General features: G+C 38.2%; 4 protein-coding genes across 7 annotated transcripts; 2 read left to right on the top strand and 2 right to left on the bottom strand.

Moving 5' to 3' along the window:
* The first annotated feature begins 3,279 nt into the window (after nt 1–3,279).
* Nucleotides 3,280–8,960, top strand: LOC125210197 (protein unc-13 homolog). Of its 4 annotated transcripts, none has more exons than XR_016137101.1 (6): nt 3,280–3,883; nt 4,662–5,531; nt 5,769–6,224; nt 6,386–6,575; nt 6,676–7,767; nt 7,936–8,960. XR_016137101.1 is itself a non-coding variant. In XM_089068379.1 (5 exons), the coding sequence occupies exons 1-5, from the start codon at nt 3,341–3,343 to the stop codon at nt 7,602–7,604; spliced, it is 2,988 nt and encodes a 995-aa protein (XP_088924505.1). In that variant the 5' UTR covers nt 3,280–3,340; the 3' UTR covers nt 7,605–7,837. The 4 variants fall into 4 exon arrangements, 1 of the variants encoding a protein (XP_088924505.1); XR_016137102.1 differs by having other exon boundaries at nt 8,129–8,960; XR_016137103.1 differs by having other exon boundaries at nt 8,504–8,960.
* LOC125211004 (SWIM zinc finger family protein / mitogen-activated protein kinase kinase kinase (MAPKKK)-like protein) lies at nt 7,892–8,730 on the bottom strand. Its single transcript, XM_048110673.2, has one exon. It carries the CDS (start codon nt 8,728–8,730, stop codon nt 8,023–8,025), a length of 708 nt encoding a protein of 235 aa, XP_047966630.1. The 3' UTR covers nt 7,892–8,022.
* A 3,579-nt stretch (nt 8,961–12,539) lies between the features above and the next one.
* Nucleotides 12,540–14,222, bottom strand: LOC125216120 (GATA transcription factor 12-like). Its single transcript, XM_048117744.2, has 2 exons — nt 13,884–14,222; nt 12,540–13,490 (listed from the first exon to the last, which is right to left on the bottom strand). The coding sequence occupies exons 1-2, from the start codon at nt 14,163–14,165 to the stop codon at nt 12,804–12,806; spliced, it is 969 nt and encodes a 322-aa protein (XP_047973701.1). The 5' UTR covers nt 14,166–14,222; the 3' UTR covers nt 12,540–12,803.
* A 1,393-nt stretch (nt 14,223–15,615) lies between these two features.
* Nucleotides 15,616–19,110, top strand: LOC125215643 (Thioredoxin superfamily protein). Its single transcript, XM_048117125.2, has 11 exons — nt 15,616–15,859; nt 15,943–15,987; nt 16,257–16,313; nt 16,754–16,823; nt 16,908–16,949; nt 17,139–17,212; nt 17,792–17,862; nt 17,947–18,029; nt 18,197–18,306; nt 18,502–18,564; nt 18,734–19,110. Exons 1-10 carry the CDS (start codon nt 15,710–15,712, stop codon nt 18,562–18,564), a joined length of 765 nt encoding a protein of 254 aa, XP_047973082.2. The 5' UTR covers nt 15,616–15,709; the 3' UTR covers nt 18,734–19,110.
* The last annotated feature ends 1,070 nt before the right edge of the window (nt 19,111–20,180 follow it).

A 20,180-nucleotide genomic window follows, 5' to 3' on the forward strand; every position in this document is an offset into this window, starting at 1 on the left:
GTTCCAGCGAGGCGGGCCGCGCCGAAGAAGAAGACGAGGGGGAAGGCCAAGGCGGTCGGCGAGTCATCGCAGCCCGCTGTTGACGACACTCCTGGCCGGAGAAAGTGGACGGAGGATGAGTACGCCGGGGTGGCCAGGGGGTGGTTGGAGGTGTGCGACGATCCGCTGGTTGCGAACAACCAGCGGATCGTCAACATGTGGGCGAAGATCAGAGCTGCCTATAGGAGGCACTGCCCGCACGGGAAGGACTTCAGCGGGGAGGAGGTCCGGAAGGGGTGGGAGCGCACCAGGGCCGCGGTGGGCCGTTTTGCGAATTTGTACGCCAACGCCCTCCGTCAGCTCAGTAGTGGGCAGAATGAGGACGACGCCCGGAGGATCGCCGCGAGTCAGTTCCCCTTGGCGGGGAAGTATAAGGAGTTCACCTTCTGGGAGTGCTTCTTGTTGCTGAAGGACTCCGAGAAGTTCCGCGCGGGGTGCGACGCTGGGTGTCCGAAGAAGCAGCGACTGAACTATAGCGGCGACTACAGCGGCAGCAGCGGCGGATCCCACGACCTCCCCCCGGATGCTGAGGAGTTTCCATCCCCTCCTTCATTTACTGGTCGCCCCCGCCCGGTTGGACAGAAGCGGGCGCAACGGGCTGCGAGGGGCGGATCCCCCCTATCGCCCCGCGAGGTCCAGTCCTCCGCCCTCCCACCCGCCCCACTCGAGTACACTCTCCATTCGCGTAACCATACGCGGGATCAGATGTACAAGGTCTTCCAAGAGTGGAGGGCCGCCACTGACCCCACGGAGAAGATGTTTCTTCACGAGATGCTCGAGAGCATGCGGGTTGATTTGGAAATCGCGAGGGCACGGCTAGCGGGTTCCGACATGGGTTCAGATACCACGGGCGGCGGCGGCGGCGGCGGCGACGGCGATGAAGAGTAGAGAGTGGCGGGGCTCGTGTGTTGAAGCCCTTTTTTTTAAAAAAAAAATCATGTACTTTTTTTTAAAAAATCTTTATACTTTTTTTTAATGGAATGGATTATTTTTCCCGTATATATGTCTCGTAAATTTAATTCCGTATTTTAATCGTAATTTTAATTCCGTAAATGTAGTATATTTTGAATTATTTTTATTGCGGCTGGCCTATGGCTGGCCTAAATCTGATGTGGCAGGTGGATTTTTTAGTGTTGCTGACGTGGCAGGGGAGAGAATGGCTGGCCTATTGCTGGCCTATGCACCATTGGAGATGCTCTTATGCGACGGAGGGAGTATCATTTTGAGCATATTAATTGATTGGGACTATAGTTCAAATTTTATTAGCATATTAATTAATTAATATACATTGATAAATATGTTTTCTTCTATCTTTAATATTATATGCTATTGAAATTTTTGATGCATATAAAAATTCTTCTTACTTTAAAGTTTTCTTCCGATTTTGATATTTTCTTTTCTTTTCTTACTTTAGAGTTTTCTTTAATCATATTTATATGCTATCAAAAATATTAAATATCAATTCATTAATTAATTCTCCGTATGTTAACAAAATTTAAATTATGACACAAAAATTAGAAAAATTACCATATTTAACTGCATTTAGTTTCTATTTATATAATTATACATAAAATAAAGTCTAAATTTCATCTCTTACATTAAGTATGTTACCTTTTGATCACAAATAATTTATGAGTTGTAATCAATGTCGAACCCTTCTTAAAGACCGAACTAGAGAACAAATCTGGGCCATAAGATCTAGTTTTTTGATGAGATATGTTGCTGTGTAAATTTTTTTCGCTCTTCATTACAAACCAATTTTACTTCATTGTATAGGTTTATTACTTCATTATGTACGTAATACATTGAACCTACAACATGTTTTTACTTGCTTCAAGTAGGTTTTGAAATGATTCAACATATGCTTCATTCGAATTCATTTACATGAGTTTCTACTTTATTGACATTAAAAAATGCAATTTATTCAAGTGAATTTATTACTTCATTCAGAAACGTTATTACTTCATTGGATAAGGCTTTTACTTCATTCCAGTAGGACTTCAAATGCTTCTACGCATACTTCATTCATATAATTTATTATATTATTCCATGTGTTTATTACACCATATCAGCGTCGTAGCGGTGGTGATAGATATTGTAGAGAGAAAGAACAGTACGCGACGGCGAAACTGCATTTACGTACTAGAATGAAGTAATAATCCTATTAGAATGAAGTAAAAACCTACCGGAATGAAGTAATATATTATGGAATGAAGTTAAATATTCGTAACGTGTTAGTATGACCTATTTACCTTCGGATGAATAAAAATAGACCGGTGATGAAGGAGAAAATAATTTATAAATTTGTGAATCTCATCCACAAAAAACTAGATCTAAAAGTCCTAATTTGGTATGGTTCGGTGGTTCGGTCTTTAAGAGTGGGTTTGTGGATAATGGGACTCTATGTTTATAATACTTTATAAAAAAGTTTGGATGAAAAACTAGAAAATTGAAAGTTCAGTTATTTACATGCAATAACCTTTTATTTAAATCTAAACTATATATACTATAAACTAAACCAAAAAATATGTAAATATGTTGTCAGTTGTCTTCTTACTTAAGGTACATTCATCTTCTTTTGTTTCAAAATATAACTTAAAATGATGCTCTTGCATGCATGCAATTGCGCATACTTTATACGTTTTTGAGTTTGATTGTAATGCATAATTTGAGTGTTTTTTGCTACAAAAGCAATTTGTCTTGAATTTCTTCAAAATCCAAATACAAAAATCATCTATCCAACAAGACGACCACCGGGAGAAAAATAGTACCTCACGTAATATGAATGTCAGATTCAATTATTTTTGTACTTATATAGTAGTAGAACTATGCAGTATGCACGAAGTAATGAGTCAACTTCAATGTGGATAATATTGTACTAAGTATAACTTTGATATCATATTAATATCTTTAGTTTTATTCTGGAGATCACTTAATTGGGTGCTCGACTCTTTTTTTTCTTCGCCAAAGTGGCATTTGCTGTTGTTGCTGTGACAACATTGTTACTTTGGCTAATAATTGAGATATATAGTATGGTATTTATTTCATTTGACAGTAGGCTATTTAGAGCAGTCCCACTTATATAAAATACTACTAGAACTAGTTATATACCAAGTCAATTCCTATAACATGAGTATAGATTTTGTTTCTATCGTCACCTACAATATTTAGTATTGCACTTTTATTTTTGTAATCAAGAAAGCCAACCTAGTATTATTAATTATTATATGCAGCATATATTATCTTCTTCTCTTTTACTATCACTGACTCACCTTTCTCTCTCTCTCTGCACAGAGCGACAATGGCGTCTCTCTTCAGAGACCGAACCCTCGGCCACTCCAAGAGAGACTCCTTCTCTTCCTCCTCCTCCTCTATCACCATATCCGCTGCGTCTCCTTCTTCCGCCACCTCCCGCTTTACCCCTCTCCCCAATTCCGCCGCCCTAACCCCTCTCCCCTTCCCATTCGGCGACCTAACCCCCACTCTCTCCGATTCCGACCTCCGCGCCACCGCCTACGAGATCTTCGTCTCCGCCAACCGCTCCTCCTCCTCCAAACCACTCACCTACATTGCCACCAACGGCCACGCTAATTCCCCCAACAGCAGCAGCTCGAATTCTAATCTGCAGAGGTCTTTGACGTCGGCGGCGGCGTCGAAAATGAAGAAGGCGCTGGGGATGAGATCCACCAGCTCGATGCAGAGCCCCGATTCGGGCAATTTGGGCTCAGGAGGGAAGGTGAAGAAGCCGGTCACGATTGGAGAGCTGATGAGGATTCAGATGAGGATTTCTGAGGCCGCTGATTCGAGGATTCGTAGGGGTTTGTTGAGGATTTCTGCTTCGCAGGTTAGGAACACTTGTTTTCTCAGTTCTGGAATTGGAAACGAGATTCAATTTTAGTATCTAGACTTCAATTGTGATTCCGTTTCTAATTTTTGGCATTTCCCAATAGATTGAGCTCTTGATCTAGGTGTGCAGTAGCCAAAATTTGATAGTTAATGCATGTTAAAATTGGATTTGTGCGATATACTTATTGTGCTTGGTAAATGGAAGTGGAAATTATTTCAATTTTAACTTAATGTTGCCAATATTTTTACCTATTTATAACTGGATGTTTATTCGATTTTGTTTTGATTGAGAGAGGGTGGATTTTTGCTATAAATGAGGTTCTAACTGTGTTTCAAAGCATAAGCTAGACCTTGGTTTTGAAAACTTTATTAGGTTTGAAGTAATCAGTGAAGTAGCCTTACCTCCTGCATTTGATCGTGCAGCAGCAGCAGAAGATGTTTAATTTGTGTTTTTTGGTTTCTACTAGTTGGATTATTGTAACCTATTGTTAACTACTGATTAAAGATTCTCGTTTTGCCTTCTAACGGTGATATTTATCTTCATTTATTGTGATGCTGAATTTCAACCTAATCTTTACTGATGTCTTAAAACGATATCTAATGCTGAAGTGAACCTGCTGAAGTTCATGATGTTTAGTGTCACATAGAAGTTAGGCTGATATCTGGAATCAGAAAAGAATATTTTTAGCTTCTAATGACAATCTTGTGAAAAATATACTTTGATTGGTTCTATGTGATCTGTTTGGAGAAGTAATTAAGTTCCCCTTATCGTGTAGGTTGGGAGAAGAAATGAGTCGATGATACTTCCTCTGGAGCTATTACAGCAATTCAAAGCCTCAGATTTTGCTGATCAAGATGAATACGAAGCATGGCAGAAGAGAAACCTTAGAATGCTGGAGGCTGGTCTTCTGCTGCACCCTCACTTTCCGCTTGAAAGGGGTAACACTGCTGCTCAACGACTGCGCCAGATAATTCAGGCAGCCTTGGGTAGGCCAATAGAAACTGGGAGAAACAACGAGTCTATGCAAGTTTTGCGTACTACAGTAATTGGGCTGGCAAACAGGATGTCTGATGGAGCCCCACTTGAATCCAGTCACTGGGCAGATGGCTTCCCGTTGAATCTCCGCCTTTATGAAATGCTTCTGGAAGCATGTTTTGATCTCAATGAGGAGACATCCTTTATAGAGGAAGTTGATGAGCTCATGGAGCTCATAAAGAAAACATGGGGGGTCCTTGGACTGAATCAAATGCTGCACAATTTATGCTTTACGTGGGTTTTGTTCAATCGATATGTTGCAACCGGGAAAGTCGAAAATGATCTGTTATGTGCTGCTGACAGTCAACTTGCTGATGTCTCCAAAGATGCCAAAATGACCAAAGATCCAGTTTATGCTAAGATGTTGAGTTCTGCTTTGACGGCCATGTTAGGTTGGGCCGAGAAAAGACTCCTGGCTTATCACGAAACATTCGACGGTGCGAATATTAATACCATGCAAGCTATCGTGTCCATTGGGGTAGTGGCTGCTAAAATATTGGTTGAAGATATCTCAAATGAGTACCGCCGAAGAAGGAAAAATGAAGTTGATGTGATTCTTAGCAGGATTGACACTTACATTAGGTCTTCCCTTCGCACTGCATTTGCTCAGGCAAGTTGAAGTTGTGATTATTAATTTGAGGTATAGCTGACATGAAAGTGAATTCAGAGGCCATCTTCACTTTCATGAAACTAGCTTAATGATTATCGTATTATACAAAACCACCAAACATTTATGCTATCTGACATTTCCTGAACTTCAGTATTTCTTCGTGGTTCTGGTTTCCCAGTTTCTTTAGTAATGCAGCACACGAACTTGAATAACGTGTTTTATATTTCTAATGTACAGATGATGGAAAAGGCTGATTCTAGCAGGAGAGCATCGAGAAACCAGCTGAATTCCCTTCCCGTCCTTGCCATCCTGGCCAAGGATGTGGGTGAGCTTGCAGTCAAAGAGAAGGATACGTTTAGTCCTATCTTGAAGATATGGCACCCCTTTGCTGCAGGGGTTGCTGTTGCCACTCTACATGTTTGCTATGGGAATGAGCTGAAACAATTCATTTCAGGCATTACAGAATTAACACCAGATGCAGTGCAAATATTGAGAGCTGCAGATAAGTTGGAAAAAGATCTCGTCCAAATCGCAGTTGAAGACTCGGTGGATAGTGATGATGGTGGGAAGGCCATTATTCGCGAGATGCCTCCTTATGAAGCTGAAGGTGCAATAGCCAATTTGGTAAAAGCTTGGATAAAGACGAGGATAGACAGGCTAAAGGATTGGGTTGATAGAAATCTTCAACAAGAGGTATTTTCTATGATCTCTAAACTCAACAATTTATGCATTGAGCTAGAGGCGTACAGATACAGATACAAACAAGCCCTTATTACTTGAAATTCTAGTTATTCAACACCATTTTAAATTGTTACTTGAGTTTCACATGCCAATCCTTTTCTACTACTTGATAGGATTGGAATCCACGAGTGAATCAAGAGGGATTCGCTGCTTCAGCAGTGGAGGTTCTACGAATAGTTGATGAGACATTAGAGGCTTTCTTTGAGCTGCCAATACCGATGCATCCTGCAATACTTCCCGACTTAGTGGCTGGCCTTGATAAATGTCTTCAATATTATGCGACTAAAGCAAAATTGGGCTGTGGTAACATTGCATTACTCTACATAAAAATCTCTTTCCTGATATATAAAGTACGGAGTTACTTTTAGCAATCAATGAATGAAATGAAACTGTCCATGTGCAGGATCAAAAAATGTGTATGTTCCTACAATGCCAGCCTTAACAAGATGTACCACGGGTTCATCATTCAATTGGAAGAAGAAAGAGAAGTCGACCACCTTGCAGAAGAGGAATCCTCAGGTGGCTACTGTCAACGGTGATAACTCCACTGGGGTACCACAGCTATGTGTACGTATTAACACGTTGCATAAAATACGATCGGAGTTGGAAGTTGTTGAGAAAAGAATAATTACCCTGCTGAGGAACTCGGAATCTGCCCATGTAGAAGACTTCGCGAACGGGTTGGGGAAAAAGTTTGAAGTCACTCCGCCTACTTGCATCGAAGCAGTCCAACAGTTGTCCGAGAGCCTTGCCTATAAAGTCGTCTTCCACGATCTAAGCCATGTTGTCTGGGATTCATTATATGTTGGCGATGTTTCATCATCAAGAATCGAGCCTTTCCTTCATGAACTTGAGCGGAACCTTACCATCGTGGCTGACACTGTCAATGAGAGAGTCCGGACACGCATCATAGCCGATGTGATGAGAGCTTCCTTCGATGGGTTTTTGTTAGTGCTGCTTGCTGGAGGTCCGTCACGCGCCTTCTTCAAACAGGACTCGGCGGTAATTGAGGATGACTTCAAGGCCCTCAGAGACCTCTTCTCGGCCGATGGGGATGGTTTGCCTGATGATATTATCGATAAATTCTCAGCCAAGGTGAGAGACGTCCTTCCACTCTTCCGAACAGACACAGAGAGCCTTATCGAGCGATTCAGACGCCTGACCTTGGAAGCATGCGGCCCCTCTGCTAAAGCTCGGCTCCCCTTACCTGCCACGTCAGGGAAATGGGGCCCGACTGAACCCAACACGTTGCTACGAGTTCTGTGCTACAGGAATGACGAAGCTGCAACAAGATTTCTCAAGAAAACCTACAATCTGCCCAAGAAGCTGTAGCAGATACCATCAAATCTGCATTACCTAGTCGGAAAACAGCTCCATTGCAGCTGCCAGTGCGCGCTTTTGTATCGGGTTAGCGTCGCATGCAACCTTCACCCCAGCAGCAACTCAGATACCTAAGGTTGCAGCATTTGTACAGATTGGGGCGTAATATTCCACGGTATGTTGTATGATGGCATTTATTCATCTACGTATTTATTGAGATATATATCTATTCATTTCTTCTTTAATGGTTGTTTTTTTTGTGTTTGTCTATATATGAAGTTTTTGTTTTACAAATGAAATCAAATCTAAACTAAAGCTAACATAAATCTTCCTTTGTGACCAGGATTAAATTCAGTCATGTATTTACAAATAAAATAAAATCTAAATTAAGTCTAGTGAAATCTAAATGAAGGATAAGCTAAGTAATTAATCAAGTGCATCCTCCATCCTCCACCATGTCTTCTTCATTCACATACGCCGAGAGGTTCAAATACTTATCCTGATCATCACCGCCGCTTCGCCACCGTGCTCGGCAGAGCACGCACGTGGCGGACCTCCTCCGGCAGCTCCTCTTCCACGCCAAGAAGCACTCCTCGTGTATCACATTCTTGCACGCGCCACACGCCACCACCCTCTCCTCCCTCCCCATCTCCTCCAGGCAAACCGGGCAGGCGGCGCCCGACTCCGGCACCACAGCAGGCGGCCGCACTCTGCCGCCACCACCGTCTCTCGACTTGGCGGAGAGTTGGTGGAAGCGGTCCCTGAGGGAGGCGGCAGCAAGGGAGTCGGCGGCGGTGGGGAGGGAGAGGAGGCGGCGGAGCTGGCAGGGGCGGAAGGTGCGGCGGGAGAGGCAGGGGTCGTCGAGGGGGAGGGCGAGGGCGCGGATGAAGACGAAGATGATGTGCTTGCAGGGGTTGGCGCGGTCGGGGCAGGAGCAGGAGACGGCGGCGGAGAGGTTGACGGTGTAGACGTTGCCGGTGGCGCCGAGGACGAAGAAGAGGGAGCCCGAGCGGTGGAGGAGGCGGAGGCGGTGGCGGACGGCGCGGATGATGCGGTCGGAGAAGGATTGGGAGACGGTGAGGCGGGGGCGGTGGGGGTGGTGGTGGTGGGGGGTGGAACTGGAGGCGACGGACTCCATTGACGATTATGGCGGTTATGAGGAGAGAGATTTGGGGATTATTATTGGTTGTGAAAATAGTGGATGGAAGAGAGAGAGAGAGACAGATGCCTTGGAGAGTTTGAGGGTACACGATAGGGATTGTGTGAGGGATTTCAGTTTCCTACCAAAGTTGGTTGTGTTTTTTAAGGCACGTTAACTTGTACGGTCGACCCAAAGATGAATAAATCAATAATTAACGTTCGTTCTGATTAGTTTGACTCGATTCAAAGCAATTATTAACATGTTCTTTTGGAAAAAAAAGTATTTTTAGTGGGATTTAATTGCTTGAAGATAATATAAAATATTATTACCACTCAACCATAAACAATTTACTCAAATATTGGAGTACAAATTATAAATATCATCATAATTTTTTTTATGCATACTAACTAATACTATTAAATCTACTACCACCATTTATATGATCATGTATGTGATTATGTATAGAATGACAACTTTGTTGCCTAACTAAGCCACCACCATTAATTTATGCTTATTGTTGGCTTGTTGCATAGAATGACAACTTTGTTGCGTAACATACTATGTCAACCTAGTATCTTAACATGAGGTTAATTATTGCTCCCTCCATCCCGACTAAAATGACACATTTCTTAATTGAGTATAAGATTTTAGGAGTTATTGGTTAATGTGTTTAACTGGAAAGGAAAAAAGTGTGTGTAAGTATTAAATGGAGTGAAAAAGAGAGTTGAATATTTAATTGGAGGGAAAAAGTTACTAGAAATAGAAATGTGTCATCTTCTTTCTGACAAATAAAAAATGAAAGTGTGTCATCTTAGCCGGAATGGAGGAAGTAATGGTATAATTCAAAATCTTACAATTCTATATAATTATGTAAAACATTGTAACGATTACGTTATTTTTTGTGTTTGCGATAGCAATATCTAGAAATGCCCAATATTTGCGGTTCGGACGGTTAACCGTAAAACCATTACCCTCGGTTACGGTTCCGAACCGAAACCGTTACTTTTGGAACCGTGGGCTGGTTTAGGTTCCATAATATCAGAACCAAAACTGTGCCGGGTTTCGGGTGGTTCCAAATCGGAAGCGTGAAAACTGTCGGAAAACCGTGAACCGAGCCGGAACCGCTTAAAACAGTTCAGAACCGTGAAAACTGTCAGTTCGAAATCGAAACACTAACCACAAAACCCTCGCAGTTCGGTTTCAGTTCGATAATTTCTAGAACTGTACCGCTGGTTTCAAACCGTGGGCATCAATATCAGCAAAATTTCTCTTCTTACGGTTCAAAAATAAATTTCATCCAATAATCTACATATTAGCTTAAGCCACCGAGATTGGCCCATTAAACTGAGCCTGTTATATTATTAAGATAAACCGAAACCCAACTTTCTTGGGCTTATCTTCTTTCAAAGCAAATAATGATCCCTTTTAAATAATAAAATAATGATCGCTTTAATTTGTTTATTCAGTTTTATAAAGACCTAAATTTGTAATGTTTGTGCAACGTGAGGAGCACGTGCTTTAGTTGCAGTGTTGTTCTGTCTCCTCTTCTCCTTTGCACGGTTGCACCCTTGTCCCAGTTCAAGAGTTTGATTATTTTTTTTATTTTTTATTTTTCAATAAAAATTGGTTAAAAAAGAGGGTTGTAGATGCTGAGAGCAATCCACTATCATTTGCTTTTTATCATCTATGTTTCGTGGAATATAGTACTCCCTCCGTCCCAAAGAAGTTGGCACACTTTCTTTTTTAGTTTGTCCCACAAAAAGATGTCACATTTCCCTTTTTGGAAAAAGTTTTCTCTCACATGAATATAAAAATTATATTTTCTCTCTCCATTTAACACACAAAATAAAACCTCCTAAAATCCCGTGCCATTTTCAAAGTATGCTAACTTCTCTGGGACGGAGGGAGTACTCTCTTTCTCCACAATGACCATCATATTTCACTTTTACCATGAATGGTAAGTAGGTCATACGAAAACTCATTTTATTCACATTCTATTATAAAATTAATATAAAAAAGTAGTACTCATATTTCACTAACTTTTTCATCTCACTATTCTTTACAATTCTTAAAACTCGTGCCCATAATAAATGTGACTCATATTATGGGACATAGAGTAATATATAGATGTATAAAAAATCTCTTGTTTTAGATCAAGACGTAAATAAAACGATTTTAATTGAATTCTATTGAATAATTAATAACTAACTAAATTAAGCACTTAGTAAAATTTTATGGGTCCGATATTGTCAATTTCTCATGTGGTTGTCTCCCGTACAAAAATGATAGTATTATAAACACAGTTTGTATTTGACAATTACAAAATTGGGAAAAATCAATACGAGTAAAAAAAAAAAAAAAAACCAGATAATGTCAAATGTATTTGTCAGTAACATGGTGGACTGGAGAGTGTACAGACTTTTTACAATGAACATTGTAGTTTACAATTAAAAGAAAAAGGAAAAAGTTACTGTATTTAATTTGATACTAATTATTTTTAACTGTATGAAAATGCTAAAATACATATATGGAACGAATAATACCATGAGGAAATAGGAATGATACGCTGAATAAATGCTGCACCTCACAATTAATGTTAAATATAGTATATACGCAAAACTATTCTTTGATCCACCACTCTATTCAGCTCTCACTGTCACTTTAAATTTTTTATTAATAGAGTTAATATATAATCTACATCTTGTTACTCAGAAAATATATTAAACCTTGGTGCAGAGGACATTAATTACAGTACATGGTTTCAGAATTTTAATGTATTTAATCATAGTAATAGTCAGAAGATATATTTTAAATATACTAAGATTCCATTAAATTAAAGTAGCATAGCTAGGCCTATGGATCAGTGTAGCCTTGGATCGCACATTACATTACTATAAAATTTAATAACGAAATTGCAGTACACATACCATAAGCTAATTAAATTATAAATAATCACAAAACTAAACATATTAAACCATAATTTCATGACCAATAGAGTAAAAATTGAAGTGGTATATATATATATACATAATACATCATATTTTTTCATCACATGTTTGGAGTGGAGATTATATCACTGGTCCAATATTGAAACTTAAAATGGACTGTGGACTTTTTAAAAGTAATTAAAATATAGAAATTAAAATTGTGAAGATTATGGATACTCACATGCAATTGCATGAAAGTAGGCACGTCTGACTCAAAAAACTCCACCTTTTCAAATTTTATGTATTCTTTCTCGAAAATCAATGCATCTTTGGTGGTAGAATTGAATTCCGTGCTTAAAGATATCATTGTCAAATATTTACATTTTACACAAAGAGACCTATCTATATGAATATAATCACCAATTTAAATTCTTTTTCATAACCAACCAAAGTGAATAAAACAATAAAGCTTTCTGTACTTTCATTTACTAACATTCTCTGTAAATTTCTCTTTGGAAATTCACCTCAACACATATCATCCTCACTGAAATTCATGCTTCTAAAGTTTCGTCATATTTTTCAGTTTAATTTAAAATTTCTTCTTTGAGTGGTTTATATTTGGTATATGCACATATTTTGTTTATTTAATAAGCTATGCTTTCAACATTTCGATTGTCTTGTCACTTTGTATTATTGATATATAACTTTTTTTATGCAATCAGAAAATAAAATAATAATGATTTTCTCTTGTGTAGGTAAAGGCTAAAATTTGAGAACCGACGCTACCGACATGAATGAATCGTACTAGTTTAGTTTGAAATAAATGCATGGAAAAAGTAATTGTTTGCCACATATATTAGATAGAAATAGCATAATGCAAATTCGAATTACGAAAATTTATTCAATAATTATTGCTCAAATACAATTCAATTTAGGACATGCCCCCTTTTCCCTCTCCAATTTTTCCTCCTTTCCTATTCGGTCTTCTTCTATCTTTTTTCACTTTTAATTAGTCCTCACAAATCTAAAAATCTAAATTCGAGGAGTTAGGATTCAATTGTCCTAAAAAAATTAACGAGCTTAAAAAAATCTAAATTAAAAAAATCCTCTCCAATAAATAAAATAAAAAGATTTTAATTAATGCTAAATCAGCTGGCGAAAATCCGGCCCAATTTGTTGATGGATCAAGTAATCATCGGCGGCGGCGGCGGCGTCAAAGATAACACCCTGGTGCTGGTGGTGGAGGAACTGCTGCTGCGCCTGCACCATCTCCTTCTGCCGCCGCAGCTCCATCACCTTCCGGTGCGAGTTCGAGTGCTTCAGCGTCACGAAAGTCGGGCTGGCCGCGGGCCGGTACTCGGGCACCAGCCGGCCCGACTTGTACCTGACGCCGCAGGCATTGCAGAGCGTCTTTGGGCCCATGGGCCCAGTCCTCCACTGCGGCGTCTTGTCAGTGGCGCAGTGGAGGCACCTGCGCCCCTCCCCGGAGCTCTCGGGGGCCTCCTTCCTCCGCTGCCTGGCCCCCGGGGGCTTCGGGGACCTCTTGTTGCCCCCGCTCGACTCCGAAGAGGACGACATGGCGGGGGCTTCTGGTGTCACTGGCGGTGACACCATCATCAGGCGGGAGGTCCAGTTGCCCGGGGCCGCGCGGGACCGCTTGCTCCGCGCCTTGGCCGGGACCGAAAGGACCACCGGGGCCGGTTCGGGCTGCGGGGCCTCGTTGGTTCGGGCCTTCACGCCTTGAATCAGTTGTAGCTTTTGCAAATCTTCACTTGAAAATGATTCGTCAGCGAAGCTCGATAGCCACTCCAGCTCAGCCATATCTTCATACTGTAAATTTTAATGTCACATAAATTAAAATTTTATAAAATTTTCTATAAAATGAAGTAATCAAACTTAAGCTAAGATAAGAGACAAGACAAAAAAAAAAAGCAAATAAAAGCAAGACGGCACCATAGTAATTCTCAAAAAACCATTAACAAAAAAGTTACTACTATTCGGTAATATTAATTGTCACACATTTTCCTTCTTGTATTGTCACATAGTGACACATTTTCTAAACTAGAAACAATATTATGAAGTAAAATTTTATTCGGTCTCGCGCTTTATTTTTTCCACCTGACTGACTAATTTCGTGCCTAAAAAGAAAAAAATTTCAGTTTTAGTGGGAGGAAACTATTTTCCAACAAACAACATTGTGAATTTTAGGCCGAAAAAACGCACCGGGACGCAAAGGTCATTAGAGAATTGGGTGGCGACGTCGCTGGCCTGAACAAAAGCCTGATCGGCGGCGGCAGAGAAGGTGGAGGAGGCGTTGAGAGGGGCGGCGGTGGAGGAGTCATCGGCATCGGCGTCGGCGTCGGGGCCAATGGCGTCGTGGTTGGAGAAGTCGAGGAGGTCGTCGATGACGAAATGGTCGTTGGTTTTGGCGTCGGAGAGGCGCTTCTCCGGCGCGAAGGGGGAGGAGGAGTAGTAGTCGGATTGGAAGAATTGGGGGGTTTCCATGGGGGAATGGGGATGGAGAGAAAGAGGGAAATAGAAATAGGTGAGTGTTAATTTTAGGGAGAATAGGAGTGAGAGAAGCGAGGGGAGGGGTTTATTTGCGCTTTAATGGGGACAAGCTTGCCTAAAAAATTGGAATATGAATAGGGAAATTATGGCTTGGAAATGAGTTTTGGGTTAGTTTGTTTTGGCATGTAAGAAGTCTTTATGAAATTTAACACAATATTCGTTTCAAATCATCTCTAATAATTCACATACTATTATTGTGTAATTTTAGTTTCGATGTATTAAAATGTTATCGTTTTGAGTTTTAATTCATGCCATGCCATGGTCATTACTTGTATAGCGAAGAATTCAAAACATAATTTTTAGAGCGGATTGAGTGGAAATGGTTTGCAGAGAAATGATATGCTACATACTTTATGTGAGCTCCTTATATGAGCACCACTCCCGTTTGACACACATTTAGAGTTGTTCATTTCGATTTATCTATTTAGTTTTACTCTAATACATTAAAAAATGTTATTACAATTTTTAATTTCACAAAACTCATAAAAATCAAAGCTCGATTTGCTCGATTTCTCAATAATTTCAAATAAATGAATAAAATAATAAATCAAACTTTGATTTTTATGAATTTTGTGAAATTAAAAATTGCAATAATATTTTTTAATGTATTAGAATTAAGCTAAATAGATAAATCGAAATGAACGACGCTAAACGTGTATCAAACGAGAGTGGTGCTCACATAAGGAGCTCACATAAGGTATGTAGCATATCATTTCTCATGGTTTGCATACCGTCGAGTATTGAATTTATGGAGGGGTCGAACTATAATTTTATAATGCAAGTATTAAAAATTTCTTCTCCAAAACAATTATGCAAATCTTCGTCGATCCTTATGTATGCCAGGTCCATGTAAGTGAAGATATTATCCATGTTTATAATATTATCACGAGAAAGCAGACAATTCAAATGTGATCTCACAAAAAAATTAATCTTTCAAGTGTCGACGAAATGACTCAATAAAAATGCAAATAAAAGATAAACGATTGCAGGGGAAGCAAATACTCAAAAGATGAGTGGAATGAATGATTGAAAAAAACTCATAACATCTACTACAAAGCAAGCAATAACAATTTTTAATAAACTTATGAATAAACATCCAAAAACATATGTTCTTCATGACAATGACGATGTTGATGATCAACAAATTTAGGAGATTATAAATTTATAAGTTAATGTTTGAGAAATAAATATATAAGAATTACACGTAATTGAGGAAATATGATTGTTTAGTTATGTCAATAATATATAGCTACTCGATTTATATGTTGAAACAGTTTTAAACTAGGAATAGTTTTTGTAACAGAAATCCATTTTTTGAAGGGAATGCAAGGCCCGTTTATATATGTGACGATCCACAATTATATATGGTAATAGTTGGGCCTATTGGCCTGATATACCGGCCCGTTTTCAGCCCGAAACATCAGAAATTTCAAGGGAGAAAATCTAAAGCGATTTTGCAGAGATCTGCGGATTTGGAAATGTCGTCGATCGGATTTCATTGGATGAACCGTATGGTTTCGGAATCCTACTATTTGCTGCATTGCTTGGCTTTCTTCTCCTACATTCCTGTTCGCTGCGCCGCCGCGCAAGTCCTCTCGTCTCGCAGCTCAGCTCATCTTCTTCACCGAGTAAATTTGATTTCAAGTTTATGTGTTTTTTGGTTCAATATTATTTTCCGGAATTTTTTTATTGATTTGACTGTTTATTGCAGGAGATTCAAGCTTTCCTTTCCTTTTGTGTTTTAGCTGCTATCAAGGTACAATTATTCCTTTTTTCGCACCCAATTTTTTGGTTAGTTACGATCGAATTGTTTGATTTATGGTATACGGTTAGGGTTCATGTCGATCTAAGCATCTCTGTTTTAGCTGTTGTAAATTTGGTTTGGAGTTGTCATGCTTTTGGTACATCTATGTGGGGAAATGGTAGGAGCTGAGTGATGCTGATGTTATTGTTTTAAATTTTGAATATTATGGATATCATCATTATTAACTGGTTAATTTAAATTTTCTTGATGCTAACTTGCAGGTGGTGAGAACGGAATCATGGGAGGCATTTATATCAGATACTTTATTCTATGCAAAGGTATCAAATTGATTTCTTCTTTTGTCTTGGATTTGATTTGTTATTGCAACGTTATTAAATGAGCCGGTGATCTTAAAAGAATACGAGTACAATCTCATGCATTCTGCACGCATAATGCATTTTCCTTAGCTACACATGGGCCTTTAGAAATTAGTAGATCAAAGTTTGATGAATAGAGATGAAACTGAACCTTCTGTAATGCATATTTACATAGATAGAATCCAAGTATGTGGCCAAAGAATTTTAGCTAAACTAATGTTTATGAGGAAGTGGTGTTTGAAGAAGTTAGTGTTATTTTAAGGGGAATAGAATTGGGGATCATGTGCAATAATCTTTATATTGCATATAAGCTTTGACTCTGTGTATTGTTGTATGCTTGCTTTGCTTCATTTATGTGCTTTCCTCTCTATTTAAAGGAATTAACTTGAGTTTGTCTTCAGATTTTCCTTGCTGCTATTGCTTTGGTGCTGGACTATCACTTGGCCTTGTGGTATGCTATAGCATTTTTAGGTATGTCTGCAGTCATCAGCTTTAATTGGTCATGCCTAAAACTCTCTCAACTCCTAATGCACTTATCTTGCTTCTTCATGACAGTTATATATATCATTGCCCAACAACCTGCATATGAAGGATTTGGTAAACTTATGCTGAACTCAAATGAAGTTCATTCTTTTCTCTTCTATTTTGATTTTGTTTCTCTGCCATTAAGTTTATAATTGCTTTGGGACTCTCAAAGTGGTGAATATGCATAGCATAAATATCTACTGTCTTCTCTAATTACTTTTGTCATTTAATTTTTATCTGTTTTTTTTTTACTTTAACTAGGTGCATCAAGTCCTTTGACACCGCTCCAGTTGGAAACCGTGCTTACTGAAGTGAACACATCAAAATTTTGGATGGTTGGTGTGTTCTCTCTCTCTCTCTCTCTCTCTCTCTAGCCCAGTACTTGTAACAGCAGCACTAGGTTGTATATGTAATATGTCAGTATGTGTAAGGACAGAGGATGGTGTTGATGACGGGGTAGTGTACTGAAGACAAACATAAACATAATATTGATTGAGAACTCCATACTTGCTCTAATTGACAGGGCCAAGAAATGTAAAAGCTTGTGAGAATCATCTTATTATGAAGAACAATACATTCAGTTACCAATGTATCAATTTTATAACCTGTACTATTACTTTTGCTGAAGTAAGCATATTGGGTCCTATATTGGTGGACTTCAATCCATGTATCATAAGAGACTTGTTGGTTCTAGTATAAATTGTTTTGAAATTCATGTTTATGCTAATGTTATATTAGTTACTATTCTAATTTAGGTGGAACTTGTAAAATTTTATTTTATCTACAAATGCTAGATTATTACCTAGTACTCTGATCACTTGTGCCATTCTACTGCTACAAGTGCTTTAAAAATGTTGCTAGTTCTTTTCTCCTTGGCAGAGAATTCCTCAATTAACTTTGTTCAATTTTTCCAGGTTGAATTTCGTTCTCTATCTACCTCCAGTTGCATTCGAGCAAGTTCCTTTATTCCCGAACTCTCGGTTACGTGAGTTTGGAGCTTTCCTTATCTATCTGGTTTCATTAAGGTTCTGAGTTTATTCCTTAATACATTGACTGATTTCTTTTGCAGATTCTCAAATAAAAATTTATCATTTGTAACAGTTGATCTTGGGCTGTTTCCAAATGCTGCTGAGAAGTTCGGAATCAGCCTTGGTAGGAGCCGTTTTCATTAAAAGACCATAGTTGTTGAGAAGTTTGGAATCGTTTTTTTAACTCAGTTTTTGAGTAATGAGTTAATACTATAATGATATAGGAGTATTTGTTTCTTTAGTATATACGTATTCCAATTCATGATCATTTGATGGGTTAACTGATAACAGGAAGTCTGCACCAACTTCCCGCATACGTATTGTTCCGTGATGGAACTGGGATAATACGATTACCTGAGACGGATTATGAAGCCAAATTTTTTGAGGCTCCTGTGTCCAAGGTTATTTCCACAAACCGATTACGTTCTCCTATGACAAAAGAGCTGGTTTATTGATGTCTTTGCCTATAAAAGCATGTCTGGTCTGAACTTTGTTTCATTCAGTGTGACCTAGTTTCTGACCTGGAGTATACAACGCCATTCATTCTTTATCCAACTGTTCTGTTGATAATCATACTTGTCGAACTGTTGTTGCAGAAACTTCTTTGCCGGCATTTTGAGCTCGATAAAATGCTCCTCGACTACATAAATGGTAAATAGGTAAGCAACAAAGCTCTGCACATCGTAAACTCAACAGATTTTCCACTCTTTACTCTTACCACCTGAGTCCATATTCATGATCTTCTGATAAGCTAACAATCGTCTGTCAGTTATATATACGAAGAAGGCACGTTTTGTGATAACTATATGCATTTATTGGTTATTGCAGGCTATCCTTCCATTTGCTAAACTTTGGTTGATCGAAACTTGAATAATGTGGCAAAATCTATTACTACTATACACATACTGGAAACATTGCTGCTGGAGGTACCGTGTTGATATTGTGTTATCTACCTTATTTGATTGTCAAATTTTCTACTATTTTAGTAGGAAATTTTGAAATAATTTTTCTTTTTTTTGTCTTATGGTTTTCAACATACTGCTTTGCTCTTTTTCTATGTTATTTTATTAGGTATTTATGTGTTTTTATGTTTCTCTTGCTTTGTATCCTATCAAAATCTCTCTTTTATCGTTGTAGAACTATAATCATGCTAGTTGATTTTGAAAGATGTCGGAATACATATCCATTATCAATATTCATTACAAGATATGATAATATTTACAATTGTAGATAAGTCATGTTTAATTCATCGGGGAGTTCGTAAAATTAAAAATAAGTGAGAGACACACCTTAATTTAAAATTCTAAATTGTTGTATGCAAATATATTTACTAGTGTAAATAATTAGGATTTTTAAAATAAATAAAAATATAAACTATGAATTAAATAATTTAAATTAAAAAAAAAACTAGTAATATAGGCAAAGTAATCAACATTTCAATCTCATAAATATTATAAATGTTTATTTTGGTACACATAGAATAAGATGCAATATAAATCATAAAAATAAGTATTTTATGATAAAAAAAAAGTGGTTTTAACTTTAAATTAAGTATACAAAATCATATTTAGGAATAAGAAGTAGTCGTTATCAATTAATAAAATAAAGAAAGGAAAAATATGTATCCAATAAAGACAAGAAAAAATATGTTTACATTAGGATTCAACCGTAGATCTCTTAATTAATAGACTATAATAACTTAATTATTAGGCTATTAAATTTTACATGACATATTGAAAACACATGTATATTTCTATACTTAGAGGAAGCGATAATGTTATTTTTTCACTAGATATGGATGGATGCACCCATATCCGCCAATGTCCATGGGTCATATTGAAATCTCACGGGTTATGAAAAGCCACTTCTCTTTACATGAGAATCGAATACAAAGAGTTGGTTGAATCTCAACGACAATATAAAATTCTAATTATTTTCAATATATTCTCAATTTTGTTTAATGAATTGGAACTTAAAGAGAATGTCAATGTAAGATAAGGTGACGGTGATTTTCATGTAAATCGTCATCACTTCACAATAATTTGGTTTTCCCTAGAAAAAAATATCTAGATTTACACGGATTTTGACTAGTGACTATATTAATTAGACAAAAAAATCAAATGTTCCTGTGGTGATTACAAATCGGTCTATTTTATCTTTTCTTTTGTATTGATTTGACCCTAACCTTTTCAAGTCTTATGATTGAATTCACATGCAACTTTTTGAAAAAACGAGGCAGAGTGGTCCATTATTTTCACATTCAAAACCCCAAAGC

The sequence above is a fragment of the Salvia hispanica genome, chromosome 3 (assembly GCF_029641045.1).
Source record: "Salvia hispanica isolate PSC_SH4W2 chromosome 3, Shi_PSC_v1, whole genome shotgun sequence".
Lineage (NCBI taxonomy): Eukaryota > Viridiplantae > Streptophyta > Magnoliopsida > Lamiales > Lamiaceae > Salvia > Salvia hispanica.

What these genes read in the sequence shown, in the direction of transcription:
- LOC125211004 (XM_048110673.2), bottom strand. Translation starts at nt 8,730, where the DNA reads ATGGAGTCCGTCGCCTCCAGTTCCACCCCCCACCACCACCACCCCCAC.
- LOC125216120 (XM_048117744.2), bottom strand. Translation starts at nt 14,165, where the DNA reads ATGGAAACCCCCCAATTCTTCCAATCCGACTACTACTCCTCCTCCCCC. An exon ending in CTAATGACCTTTGCGTCCCG is followed by an intron (nt 13,491 to 13,883) that starts GTGCGTTTTTTC and finishes TAAAATTTACAG; the next exon opens with TATGAAGATATGGCTGAGCT.
- LOC125215643 (XM_048117125.2), top strand. Translation starts at nt 15,710, where the DNA reads ATGTCGTCGATCGGATTTCATTGGATGAACCGTATGGTTTCGGAATCC. An exon ending in GTGTTTTAGCTGCTATCAAG is followed by an intron (nt 15,988 to 16,256) that starts GTACAATTATTC and finishes GCTAACTTGCAG; the next exon opens with GTGGTGAGAACGGAATCATG. An exon ending in ATTCCCGAACTCTCGGTTAC is followed by an intron (nt 17,863 to 17,946) that starts GTGAGTTTGGAG and finishes TTTCTTTTGCAG; the next exon opens with ATTCTCAAATAAAAATTTAT.
- LOC125210197 (XM_089068379.1), top strand. Translation starts at nt 3,341, where the DNA reads ATGGCGTCTCTCTTCAGAGACCGAACCCTCGGCCACTCCAAGAGAGAC. An exon ending in ATAGAAATCTTCAACAAGAG is followed by an intron (nt 6,225 to 6,385) that starts GTATTTTCTATG and finishes ACTACTTGATAG; the next exon opens with GATTGGAATCCACGAGTGAA. An exon ending in TAAAGCAAAATTGGGCTGTG is followed by an intron (nt 6,576 to 6,675) that starts GTAACATTGCAT and finishes GTCCATGTGCAG; the next exon opens with GATCAAAAAATGTGTATGTT.